The 14,373-nt window shown below is 20.5% G+C and overlaps 4 protein-coding genes across 4 annotated transcripts; 3 read left to right on the top strand and 1 right to left on the bottom strand.

The window, feature by feature from the left end:
* The first annotated feature begins 815 nt into the window (after positions 1-815).
* Positions 816-2,584, top strand: LOC122716534 (serine palmitoyltransferase 1). The gene is made up of 3 exons (XM_043939693.1): positions 816-869; positions 982-1,904; positions 1,981-2,584. Exons 2-3 carry the CDS (start codon positions 1,007-1,009, stop codon positions 2,484-2,486), a joined length of 1,404 nt encoding a protein of 467 aa, XP_043795628.1. The 5' UTR covers positions 816-869; positions 982-1,006; the 3' UTR covers positions 2,487-2,584.
* Positions 2,585-4,577: 1,993 nt separating this feature from the next.
* LOC122716537 (60S acidic ribosomal protein P0) lies at positions 4,578-6,974 on the top strand. Its single transcript, XM_043939708.1, has 4 exons — positions 4,578-4,673; positions 4,795-5,205; positions 6,137-6,481; positions 6,730-6,974. The coding sequence occupies exons 1-4, from the start codon at positions 4,620-4,622 to the stop codon at positions 6,871-6,873; spliced, it is 954 nt and encodes a 317-aa protein (XP_043795643.1). The 5' UTR covers positions 4,578-4,619; the 3' UTR covers positions 6,874-6,974.
* Positions 6,975-7,780: 806 nt separating this feature from the next.
* Positions 7,781-11,468, top strand: LOC122716527 (glutamate--cysteine ligase catalytic subunit). The gene is made up of 9 exons (XM_043939683.1): positions 7,781-8,169; positions 8,772-8,881; positions 9,083-9,268; positions 9,370-9,542; positions 9,636-9,850; positions 9,970-10,338; positions 10,420-10,770; positions 10,891-11,072; positions 11,143-11,468. Exons 1-9 carry the CDS (start codon positions 8,020-8,022, stop codon positions 11,309-11,311), a joined length of 1,905 nt encoding a protein of 634 aa, XP_043795618.1. The 5' UTR covers positions 7,781-8,019; the 3' UTR covers positions 11,312-11,468.
* A 473-nt stretch (positions 11,469-11,941) lies between these two features.
* Positions 11,942-13,602, bottom strand: LOC122716528 (protein Mpv17). Its single transcript, XM_043939684.1, has 4 exons — positions 13,492-13,602; positions 13,296-13,411; positions 12,805-13,026; positions 11,942-12,142 (listed from the first exon to the last, which is right to left on the bottom strand). The coding sequence occupies exons 1-4, from the start codon at positions 13,562-13,564 to the stop codon at positions 11,981-11,983; spliced, it is 573 nt and encodes a 190-aa protein (XP_043795619.1). The 5' UTR covers positions 13,565-13,602; the 3' UTR covers positions 11,942-11,980.
* Positions 13,603-14,373: the final 771 nt, after the last annotated feature.

The raw sequence follows: 14,373 nt of genomic DNA, 5'->3' as shown, positions 1-14,373 counted from the left end.
AATATAATTACAATTTCCGCATATATTTATATATATAATATTAAAATACAGATAAACTGCGGAAACTCCATAAATAATAAAATGTTTTTAGTATTGTTAATATGTATCTAGCGGCAGTGAGATGTATTAGTATGTACGGCTCAAAAAATATGCATTTACTTACCAATACGAAGCCTTATTGAAATTTAGCAATATTTACACTATTACTCTATGACAATCGACTTGATAACAACACAATTACGATACACAAATGTGAGAATTCAATCTGACAACATTACTACATATACTGGGGCGTTTGCCGGATACCGGAAGTACTACTCTTGCTATTGTGTAAATTTAGAATTTATCACACATGCGCCTAAATTCGAACATTATCTTTAAAAAAAAGTTTCTTTAATCTTATAGAATTTTATAAATATAGGTATCATATTAATAAAAATAAAAAAATTTTATGTGATAAATCAATACATCATTACTGAAGTAATATTAAATTTATCTTTATACATTTTAACAATTTTTATATATTAAGATGCATTTAAAATTATAATAGAATTATCGCTCAGTTTCTATATAAATTGTAAAATTAATGTTTTAAATAATAATAATATTTTAAGATAATATTTTAAATATTCTGCATTTATTTATGTATATAATATTATATATTAGTGCTGCCATCTGGTTTTTACTTGATTCTTCGAAAAAAGTACTCGCAGTTATTAATCACTTGTAATTTTATCTAATAATTATGTAATTTTATTTAAATTTTTTTAATATTCATCATTATATAAAATTAAGATTTAAAATTTTATAATTCATTTTCAAAATATAACTATTAATACTATCAATTCGACTAATTATTTTAAAGAGTGGTAAGATTTTAAAATATATATTGTTATATATATATTATACTTATATTTCAATGAAAAATAATATGAAATAATACATAAAGTGATTAAGTTAAATTATAAGTAATTAAAACAGGATAAAATATCATATAACCAGAAACATGAGCACAAAATTTATATTTATTGAATCAATGAATATTCTTAGTATAATTCCTCAATATCACATATTGATAAAAACATTTTTGATTATTTTACTTATTTGGTTTATTAGTAAAAAATATTATAATAGTCATAAAAAAATAAATGAAGATGAAGTTGAAAAGAAACTTGCAGAATGGAAACCTGAACCTCTTATAAATAATCCACAAACAAATCATTTATCATTAAATCCAAGATGTATAACATCTAGAGCGGGTAAAAGAATAGTAGTAAATGGCAAAGATTGTTTAAATTTAGGTACACATAATTATCTAGGTCTAACTGAAAATCATGAAATAGAGAAAAATGCAATAGCAGCAATAAGAAAATATGGAGTAGGTTCTTGTGGTCCACGTGGATTTTATGGTACTGTTGATGTTCATCTTGAATTAGAAGAACGTTTAGCAAATTATACAGATACAGAAGATGCAGTTGTATATTCATATGGTTTTAGTACAATTGCATCTGCAATTGCAGCATATTGTAAGCGTAAAGATCTTGTATATGTTGACGAAAAAGTAAATTTTGCTATACAAAAAGGATTGGATGCAACTAAAGCTAATATTATTTATTTTAAACATAATGATGTAAATGATCTTTGTAATTTATTGATTAAACAAGCAAAACTTGATAAACAAAATCCTAAGAAAGCAGCTAAAACTAAACGTTTTTTAATAGTTGAAGGTATTTATATGAATACTGGAAATATCTGTCCATTACCAGAATTAGTTATATTATGTAGAAAATATAAACTAAGAATATTTATTGATGAATCAATATCATTTGGAACCTTGGGTGAACATGGAAAAGGCATTACTGAATACTTTGATGTTCCTAGACATGAAATTGATATGATTATGGGTAATAATGCTATATATTGTAATTATCATTAATAAAATATTATAAATATTGTTATTATATTTTATATATTTTATAGGTTCTTTGGATTGGGCAATGGGGTCTATTGGAGGTTTTTGTATAGGTACATCATTTATTATTGAACATCAACGTTTATCTGGACTTGGGTATTGCTTTTCTGCATCTTTACCACCATTATTAACATCTGCAGCTATTACTTCTTTAAATATTATGGAAAATAATCCACAAATATTTAAATCATTAAAAGATAATTGTATAGCCATAAATGATGGGCTTCAAAACATTCATTGCTTAGAATGTTTAAGTTTTCCAGAATCTCCAGTAAAACATATATATTTAAAAAATAGATTAGATCGTGCTACAGAAGAAAAATTGCTTTCTAAGATTTCTGATAAATGTATTGAAAATAATTTAGCAGTTATAACTCCTGCCTATTTAGAAGCAGAAAAAAATTTACCTAGGCCTAGTTTAAGGCTTTGTATTTCTACACTTCTTAACAAAAATGACATTGATTTTGCATTAAATGTACTAAAAAAATGCGCTGAAGAAATTCTATCAATATAAATTAAAATAAAATAAAAAATGTTAAGAAATCATTATTATTTCATATATATTATTTTATATACAAATTATTTTTATCTATTTATGTATACTTATTCATATACATTGTATAATACAGAAAAATCTTTTATTGATTATATAAATGTATTTTCCTCTTTTCTATAAACTTGACTTTTATTTTTTATTTAATACTATCCTATTTTAATATTATTATGATAATTATTTTGTATTGAAATGATTCATTTAAAATTGAATTTAAATTAAATGTAAATTATATTATGTGCAATTTTATAAAAATAAATATAAAAAGTAATATGATTTCTTATTATTCATTTCAAACTACTTTTATTTATATGTATTTATACATATATTATTATATTATTAAATTTTATATTATATTATTTTATTTATATTATATTATTTATATTATATTATATTATATATTTTATATTACAGGTTATTATATTATGTCATATTACAGGTTATTATATTATGTTACATTTTTAAATATGTACCTAATTTTATAATCTTTACTAGCTGTTTTTATATATTTTAATATGTTGAATATGAATTTGTAAATTATTTTATTATTTCCCAATATCTACAATTCTTGAAAGAATCATTTGTAAAAAAAATTATAATTTTTTAATTTTGGAAGTATTTTTGTCTCTTTACAATAATAATCATTTACTCTTTATATGAAATGATTCTGTGGATTCACCCAAATAAAATTAATAATATAAATAATTTATTAAATCATAAAGATCTAAATATGTGTAAATAATGATAAAAATTAAAGGAATATGCAAAATGCACTCATTTTTACTGATATTCTTTAATTTATTTTAACAATTAAAAATTCAAAAGAAATCTAACCATAACATGTGATAAAATAAATTCTTTTGTTAAAGCATTAAGAGAAGCTACAGAATCATTTTTATTTTTAATATAAAAATGAAATAATTTAACAAAACGTACGGTAATGATAATGGTATTATATATTCGATGATGACTATAGTTTTGATTACAGAAGCAAATCAGTTTAAAATAATTAAAATTTGTTATATAATGTTATATATATTAAATTATTAATATTATATTTATATTAAATTATATTTAAAAATACTTTAAAAAAATTTATATTTTTATAACATTAAAATTTTACTTAATTATTAATGTAATCCATTTAAATATTAAATATGTAATAATTTAAGGAAAAAAAATTATTAATAAAGAAATATAATATATATATATATAAATATTATATATAAATAATATAATATATTTAAATTTATATATATATCTTTATTATTTACGTTAAATATTAAATTTTAATTCATTATAGTACATATTTTTAAATTTTCGCGGTAAGGCATAATTTTCTTAAAACATATCCGGTAAATCTTTGTCATGGAGAAAGAAGAACTTCCTCTTTCTTCTAGATTGTACCCGTGTAATCTTTGCCAAGGTAAAAGATTTTTCTTTATTATTTATATAATAAAATACAAGTTATTTATTTCTTATATAAAAATAATTTCGTAATAATATTGTTTGCATTATTTTATATTAATAAAATATAAATGATATATTTTTGTATATTTAAGAGAAAATAAATATGGTTATAAGCACATGGTTGTAATCAAATTTTTTAACTTGCAACTATTTCTATGTTTATCATTTATAAATTTGAATATAGTATTAATAAATATTTGAAGTTGAATAAATATTAATTTATATATTTTTAAATATCATATATAATAATAAAATAATCATATATCATCATATAAATCAATTCAAATATGAAATTAACGATTATACGATGTTATATGTACGTAATTTTTCTAAATAATATTTCTAAAAAATATTTGTATTTTTACATAATTTCAAATATAAATATATATTAATATTAAATATTATAATAAAACTTATTATAATAAAATTGAATAATATTGAAATAAAATGTCTGATAAATTAAAAATTAGACAAAATCAGAATCTGTGTGCAGATTAAAAAATTGTAAAGTCTTATCTAATTTTAATTATGAAAAATCTTATAATAATAATAATGAATTATATTTTAATAAATTATTTTTATTTTTAGTCCTTAAATTAATGAAATATCCCTATACACATTAAGATGGGTAGGGAGGACAAGGCAACATGGAAATCCAATTATTTTACAAAACTTGTCGTAAGTATTTTTAATATTACTTTAATATAATAATATTAATAATATTTAATATAGATAGATATTTAAATTGAAATATTTATAATTTATATTTATACTTATATTACATATATTTTTTGTATAGCAACTATTGGATGATTATCCTAAATGTTTCATTGTGGGTGCAGACAATGTTGGTTCTAAACAAATGCAACAAATCCGTATGTCTCTTCGTGGAAATGCAGTTGTATTAATGGGAAAAAATACTATGATGAGAAAAGCAATCCGTGGTCATATTGAGCGTAATGCAGCACTTGAGAAACTTCTTCCACATATTCGTGGAAATGTTGGTTTTGTTTTTACCCGTGGAGATTTAATTGAAGTGAGAGACAAACTTTTAGAAAATAAAGTCAGAGCACCAGCTAGAGCAGGTGCCATTGCACCATTGAGCGTAATTATTCCTGCTCAAAATACTGGTCTTGGTCCTGAAAAAACCTCATTCTTTCAAGCTTTGAGTATTCCAACTAAAATTTCTAAGGGTACTATTGAAATTATTGTAAGCATATGAACGAATTTTTATTAATTTAATTTTTATATTTATTTTTATATTTAATTATAGTCGAATCTCAAAAAAAAAAAAAAATCAAAATCTTCAAATTATAATATAGATATTAAAAAGTTTTTTTTAGTAAGAAAAATCTAATAAAGAAAAACAGATAAAAAGAAAGATATTGCATAAGTTTTAATATTTTTTTATTTGCAAGAGTAAAAAAGAAGAAAAGAAAAAAATATATTTTATTTTCATATAATTGAAACAATTATAATAATCATATTATAGTTGGAAAAAAAAAGAATAGTAATTTAATAAATAAATTAAATAATTAGTTAATAATAGATTGTAATATATAATTATTAGAGATGTATGAGAATCTAAAAATGTTAGGAATTCAATGTTCGAAATGAATTGAATTCCAAAAGTATTTTATAATTCGATTAATTCGATTATTATTGAAAATATCAAAATATTGAGGAAATACTTATCATAGAATTAAAAGAATAGTTTCGAAATCGGAAATTTTTACAATTTCAAATTACGATGTTTTCACGAATTTGATTGTGAAATGAATTTTCAATCCAGTCCGACCCAATTTTCAGGTTTTCACATGTCTTTAATAATTATTTATAGTTATAGAATATATATTATATAATATATATTTATAATTATAGAATAGAATTATAGAATAATAATAATAAAATCACTGATAATAAAAATTTGAGATTGAATTTCTCTAAATTCGAATTATAAAATGCTTCTCAATATATAACAAATAATTTGACTTATACAAAGTTTATATTTCGATAAAAAGTTTTTTTAATAAAATAAAAAGAAACAAAATTATAATCTTACTGAGACTCGACTTTATATTTTATATAAATATGAATTAATATATTTTCATGTAAAAAAAATTTATTTTATTATATTTTAGAACGATGTACATATTTTAAAACCAGGTGATAAAGTAGGTGCATCTGAAGCTACTCTTTTAAACATGCTGAATATTTCTCCATTTTCATATGGTTTACTTGTTGAACAAGTTTATGATTCTGGTACTATTTTTGCACCTGAAATTTTGGATATTAAACCAGAAGATTTATGTGAAAAATTTATGGCTGGAGTAGCAAATTTAGCTGCAGTTTGCTTAGCTATTGGTTATCCAACAATAGCTAGTGCACCTCACAGTATTGCAAATGGATTCAAGAATTTATTGGCAATAGCTGCTGTTACTGATATTGAATTTCCAGAAGCAACTACAATTAAAGAATATATTAAAGTATGTAATATTTTTTTATTCATATTTAATGTATGATATAAAAATAGTTTCTATAAATATTAATATGATGAATGTTCTATCTGACAATCTTATGTAACTAGTGTCAGAGCTAGAAATAGTGGAACCCACTGGCACTGTAAGATTTTTGTTGAAAAATGCGTAAAACGCAGTCTGATAAAAAGAAAAGATATATAATTTTAATTATACAAGATTATTTAAAATTTAATATTAATATGATATTTTTTTAGGATCCAAGTAAATTTGCAACCACTGTTTCTGTTGCTGCACCAGTTGTGTCTTCTACAGAAACACCTGCTGCAGAAAAGAAAGAAGAAAAGAAAGAAGAATCTGAATCAGAAGATGAAGATATGGGATTCGGTTTGTTTGACTAAAATATAAATATACATACATACATGTATGTATTATGATATGGCTAAATTCACAAATTTTTTAAAATATAAAAATATTGTAATAAAATATGATTTATAATACATATTGGTCCATTTTGTCATTCCTTTTATTTGATTTTTTATAATTTTTATATATATATTTTTATATAATTCTATGTATTTATTTTTATTTATAAATAGAAATAAATATTATATCATTGAATTAATACTTGATATTAATTCTTAATCTAAAAAAATTAAAAACTGTTAAAATATATATCGAAATTTTTTATTTTATTATGTTAAAAAGTATAATATATATTTCATTTATAGGAATAATTAAATAATTTTAAAAGAATTTATAAAATAATATGTAAGTAATAATTATATAATTATATAGTAATTATAGTAATATAATTCTGAAATTTTACTTATTTGACGAATTTCAAATATAGTATATAGTATCATATAATATGATACTTTAAAAAAAAAAATTTTTTTACAATTCATTTTATTTAGTGTATAATACTAAACACTTATTTTAATTATTATAAATTAAATATTTAATGTATTTATTTACAATTTATAAATTTATTATCCTATTTTTTATTATTTATAATATATATAAATAACCATAAATCATAAATAAATTTACACAAATTCTTAGATTATCTGGCTATTAAATTTGTGTTCTATATTTTAAGGGTTAATTTCTTTAATTACATATATGAATCATCCGAACTGACCAGCAAAATGTTTGCAATGATATTAATCAATTAAAGATAAGATAATCTAAGATTATACAAAAAAATTATACAATTATTTTTATCAAATCAGAAATAATTTTAAACTGATATTTCCAGTATTTCTAGTTATAATGTTCTGGTAGGAGAGTATAATTATCTTGTAGTTAAGTATATATCATTGAAGTGACGGGACATTCGTAAAATGCTGTAGTTAGTTCTACAAAGCATCAATAGTATTATACTTATACTATCTTATTATAGAATTTTCATGGTTTTCTGAGTGTGAAGTAAAGTTATATCTCGGTATATCTCGGTACAAATCGGTTTTAATCGATCTTCCGCGAAATTTTGTTTTGAGTGTCAAATTTTGAAAAAAAATTAATATTAATTAACCTGTATAGATATGGGATTATTATCCGAGGGAAGTCCTTTAACCTGGGAAGAAACGAAAAATCTTGCTGATCATGTTCGAAAACATGGAATTATTCAGTTTATTAATTTATACAAAAGACTTAGAGATCGACAAGGTGATATACTCAAATGGGGCGATGAGGTAATATTTATTTTTTAACTTTTATATTTTATTTGACATTTGTAAACATAAATCGTAATATATTTCATATATTAATGAATATATATTACTTTTTTCTATATCATTTTCATATAGAATAATTTAAATATAAAATATTTATTATGCAATATTAATTTTTAATACATGTTAATTTAAAGAAAAAAATTTTATTGATAAATTTTTATTTTTAATTTAACATAATAATATTAATTATTAGTAAATTTAAAAATTCTAAATTCAATTATAATTTTCAAAAATTAAATTTAAATTTTATGTAATTTGTTTATATTATTTTTATTTGCTTGGATTTTTATATTATATATTATAATTGAAATATTAATATTGAAAAGAAACAATAAATAAATGGTACAATCAATTTTAGTTATTAAACTATTACAAGATGTAACCTTGACTTTTTTTCCAATTAGTTCATTTCTAGATCTGAGTCAATATTTTTTGCTGCAACTATGTAATTTATTGATATCATTTAGATAATATAAAATTAATATATTTTCTTATTTATTATTGTAATTTTAATATTTAGAAAATTTTAACATTTATAATAAAGAAAATCTCTTAAATAGGTTGAATATATGCTTATCAAATTTGATGATGAAGCAAAAATTGCAAAGCTTAGTTTAAGAGCTGCAGAAATATTAAAAACTTTAAACGAAAAAGAATATAATGATCCAGTGTAAGTATTTCATATTTTTTTTAAATAAGAGTTTAAATTTATATTATTTATAAATATTGTACATATAAATATATATTGATTCTTTATAACATTTATTTAATTTATTTAATATAATGACATATTGATATATATAATTATATAATAATTATATAATTTTAATAATTATAAAATAATAAAAAATAATATATATTTATTTCATAGCAATATTAAATCATTATGGAGACCTGAATATGGTGCTTATATGCTAGAAGGAACACCAGGGAAACCCTATGGTGGTTTATTAGTTCATTTTAATATTGTTGAAGCTAATATGAAATATAGAAGACAAGAAGCTTCAAAATTACTGGGACCTAATGAGGTTTTAATGTCTTTAACTAATTTTCCTAGGTATATAAACTTTTTGATATTTTTAATTATATTTAATTAAATACTATCATAATTTATTATATTTGATAAAAAGAATTATTATTTTATATATTCTCTTACAGAACAGGAGCACATGATTTCACAGATCCTCCTACACATCCAACTCCAAATTCAGGATCATCAAAAAGTTTATTTTTTCCGGATGAAGCTATATATCCTGGTCATCCTCGATTTAAAACTTTGACAAGAAATATAAGAAAACGACGTGGAGAAAAAGTAGCTATAAACATTCCTAGTATGTATTTATTGTATAATATATATATATATATATACAATATATATATTTTTTTATAAATAAAATAATTTAACAAATAGTATTTTTTTGCAGTTTATAAAGATAAAAATGTTCCAAATCCATTTAAAGAGGATCTTAGTTCTTTAATTGAAGATGAATCAAATTGTGCAGCTAAAGAAGATCATATTTATATGGATGCTATGGGTTTTGGAATGGGATGTTGTTGTTTACAACTCACTTTCCAAGCTTGTAATATAGAAGAAGCAAGAACTTTATATGATCAATTAACACCTTTATGTCCAATAATGGTCAGTAATATAATATATATAATTATAAATAATAATTATATTTTCATAAATTCTGAAGATATGAAGTTAGCATATTCTTTCGCACATACGTTACAGAACATTTGTTTAAAATTCGACAGTTGGCTGTAACTGCTGCTAGTCCATTTTACCGAGGATATATAAGCGATGTTGATTGTCGATGGAATGTGATATCTTGCTCTGTAGACTGCAGAACACAAGAAGAACGTGGTCTAAAACCTTTAAAAGAAAACAAATTTAGAATTAATAAATCTAGATATGATTCCATTGATTCATATCTTAGTGTACAAGGAGAAAAGTACAATGATGTTCCCTTAATTTATGACGATGAAGTATATAAACAACTTTTAGATAATGGAATTGATAAATTACTTGCGCAACATATCGCTCATTTATTCATCAGAGATACTGTATCTTTATTTTCTGAAAAAGTGCATCAAAATGATTTGGAAGATACTGATCATTTTGAAGTAATTATTATTATTAACTAATTTTAGCATTAAAAATTTAATTTTTATTTGATTATACAACTATTATTTATAAAATTTCAGAATATACAATCAACCAATTGGCAAACAATGCGATTTAAACCACCACCACCAAATTCATCTATAGGATGGCGTGTTGAATTTCGTCCATGCGAAGTTCAAATTACAGATTTTGAAAATGCTGCAATAGTTTGTTTTATTGTTCTTCTTACAAGAGTTATTTTAAGTTATAAATTGAATTTGCTCATACCAATTAGTAAAGTTGATAAAAATATGGCTCGAGCACAAAAGAGAAATGCTGTTACAGCAGAAAAATTTTGGTTTCGACGAGATATTACATCAGATATAAAAAAACAAGATGATGGACAAACAGAATATACAGAATTTACTATTAATGAAATTATCAATGGAAAGGTTAATATTAATATTTTTTTCATTAATTTTTTCATTTTTTTCATTAATTTTTTCATTTTTTTCAAATAATATTAACAAAAGTTAATATTAAAAATGCTCTATAATATTTTTTTATAACAGGATGGTGTTTTTCCGGGTTTAATACCTTTAGTAAATTCATATTTAGCCAGTATGGATGTAGATGCTGACACGCATTGTACTGTACAAGCATATATGAAATTAATACAAAAGAGATCTTCTGGAGAGTTATTAACAACTGCTGCATGGTTAAGAAAGGAAGTTCTTTCACATCCAGAATATAAGTATGTATTTTTGTATTTCTAAATATAGAAATTTGTATTGTATTTCTAATCTTATATTGTATTAATATAGATACGATTCCATAATAACACAACGTATCAACTATGATTTATTAAAAAAAATACAAAAAATAGTATCTAATGAAATATCGTGTCCAGAATTACTCGGGACGTGTATATCATCTAAAACTAATGAAACCATACCTGCAGCAGTTGCAAAAGCAGAAAAAGTTCCAATGTGAATTATTGTTGTTAATGGTAATGGTTTAAATATGCTTAAATATGTATATATATGTGTATACATACATACACATATATATAAAATAGATATATGATGACTTAAATAGACTACAATTTTATTTTAAATTTAATTTTCATTTATTTTACTATTTCAAATGTTCTTGTACGTACTTAAAATAATATATATTTACATATAGTGATTTAATGGTTATTAAAAACAATAACATTCCATAAAATAATGTTATTTCTAATACATAAAAAAATATATACATTTGTAAAAAATACCAGTTTTTTTATAGAAGAAATTATTATGATATAAATATAAATTATGACGTTTATATGATTAAATATAAATAATAATTACTAAAAATATATATTAATTCAGAAAATATACAAACTATATATATGTATATATATAGTTATCTTGAGATCAAATACTTTATTGTAATTATAAACACATTTTTTAATAACTTATAACAAAATGCTTTTGTGATTATTTACAATGCTATTGTTGTTTTATGATAAAATACTATATTGTTTATTTTTAATGATTAATATTATAAATATATTATTCAAAAGTTTAACTTTTTATTATGTTATTGTGAACAATATTTAAATTTAATAGTGTTAACATCTGTATTTAAAAAAAATATATGTTTATAAATTTTTACTTATTTTATATATACATCTATTTGCCTTTTTTGTTGTTCTCCTAAAGTAAATGTTTTATATGATACATAAGTATTCCATAAAATAGCTACCGATTGTACTAATAGAACTTGATATTGTAAAGGTATAAAATAAAAGTTAATTAGTTGTATTATAGGCCAAATCTGAAAAAAAAAATTATACATTTTTTACAGAATTTATTAAATGTACAGGGTGTTAATATATTCGTGGAACATCTTTCATATAACTAAATTGGATAAAACTTAATTGAATAAAATAAATAACTGGAATTGAGCAATTTGATTTCTAAATTGCCTAATATAAATCTATTTTATAAACAATATAAAAATTATTAAAAATCTTATTATTAATCATTAATGAAAATATATTTATTTTTAAAAAACATTATAATAAAAAAAATTATATGCAATTAATTTTTATAAAAAATTTAAAAATTTAAAATATTAATCTGGAATTGAATTTAATATTTTCAAAATAAATATTGCATTGATGTAATATTGATATAATTAAAGTGTTAAGTTACAAGCATTTAAGTTTACATTAAATGAAGTGAGATAGAAACAGAATGAAAGTGCAGACTGATAGAAAAAGCTATTTCTTTTTATCTTCATTTTACTTCATTTAAATGTAAATATAAATTGCTTATAAGTTATTTATTAATTTATTTATTAAATTTAAATTGATATTTTTATATATTAATTTTTTATTTGTTCTGGCTTTTAATATTGACTCTTCAAAAATGTCACATAAATATATTAACATTTTATATATAATTTTAGAATTTATTGTAAAGTTATTATATTACTTTATAATTATTAAGTAAAATATCTAGATATTCATTAGATAATTTCGTTTTTATTTGTTCAAAATCTTTTCCTTGTAAAAGACCAACAGTTGTTAACACAATTCCTAAACCTGCAGGTGCAAAAATTAATTGATCACAAGCTACTTTCTTTAATACTGCAATTCCAGTCTTTGAGCCAATATATTTATCTAATATTCCATACCAGGTTCTTGTTACAGGTCCCTGTTATATTCATTAAATGAAATTTATTTTATAAAATGTTATATAATTTTTTATACAATTTATTTATTTTTTATATAATTTAAATAATTAATTAATTTATTATTTATTTAATTACACTATAAAGAATTTAATCATAATTTAATTATTGAATTATTATTAAATTTTAATAAAAAAATATATTATTAAGTAAATATATTAATAAATTAATATTATAAATGTTATAATTAAATTTTAAGTACTTTTAGCATTTTTGAATCAAATTGACTTACAGTAATAAAAAATCCTATACTTCCAAATTGAGCTGTTCTTAGAAAATCTAATTCCTTAAATTTTTTTCGTTCAATAAAATTTTGTGCAATTTGATCTCCCAATGCCATTAATATACCTGTTAATTTGATACCATGAATAATTAATATGTTCAATGATAAAATAATTTTTAATATTTTAGAAATGCAGGATTTTTACCTGCTTGTGTTGCTTGAACGATTATTGGGTATCTTGTCACTACTCTTCGACATACTTTGATAATATCCCACATATAGATAATGCCATTATTATTTCATTTACAAATTATCACAATTTTAATGACTATTTAATAAATTAACATGTATTTTAATTTATTAATTATATCTTTATTTAATCTAATATTATGTATATAAACTTTACATATTTATGTCATTTCTTAGATTTCTTATTGACAATAAATGTACTTTAATATATTTAAATATAATATATTAAATATATTTAAATTATATCAAAATATTTAATAATATCAAATGTGATAATATTTATCAATATAAAACATGTAGATTATTAGATTTGTAATGAATTTTAATTTATAAAATAATTATTAAGTATATTATTATATATATATAATATATATATATATATATATATATATATATCTCATATCTATTTAATATAATCTTATTTGTTAGAAAATTATTAAAAAAATAATATCTTCATATATCAGTAAATTTATTTTAAATATTATGAAATATTTTATGAAAGCATTGATTTATGTTCTTGAAAGCTTTATATATAGCCTACCTGAGGCCATGATGAAAATAAATTCGGACTAACAATGTCAAAATTCTCACTTCGATGTAATTAATCAAATTACTAAAAATAACTAGCATGAAATTTATATTGTTTTTCAATTTTATGTTATCAATATTTACTTTTAATTATATATGTTGTCATGGCGAATTAAACATAAAATAAAAAATAAAATTTTTATTATTTAACGCATAATCACATATGTATTTTTTATATTTATATAGATAATGTGATTATATATATTTATGTATACTTATACTTTCTTTAGAAAAGTGTTAAGATTTCTCA

Source organism: Apis laboriosa, unplaced genomic scaffold (assembly GCF_014066325.1).
Source record: "Apis laboriosa isolate Shangri-la unplaced genomic scaffold, ASM1406632v1 scaffold478_cov154, whole genome shotgun sequence".
Classification (NCBI taxonomy): Eukaryota; Metazoa; Arthropoda; class Insecta; order Hymenoptera; family Apidae; genus Apis; species Apis laboriosa.
The sequence above is the reverse complement of the archived record's forward strand: the minus strand, read 5'-3'. Positions and strand labels throughout refer to the sequence as shown.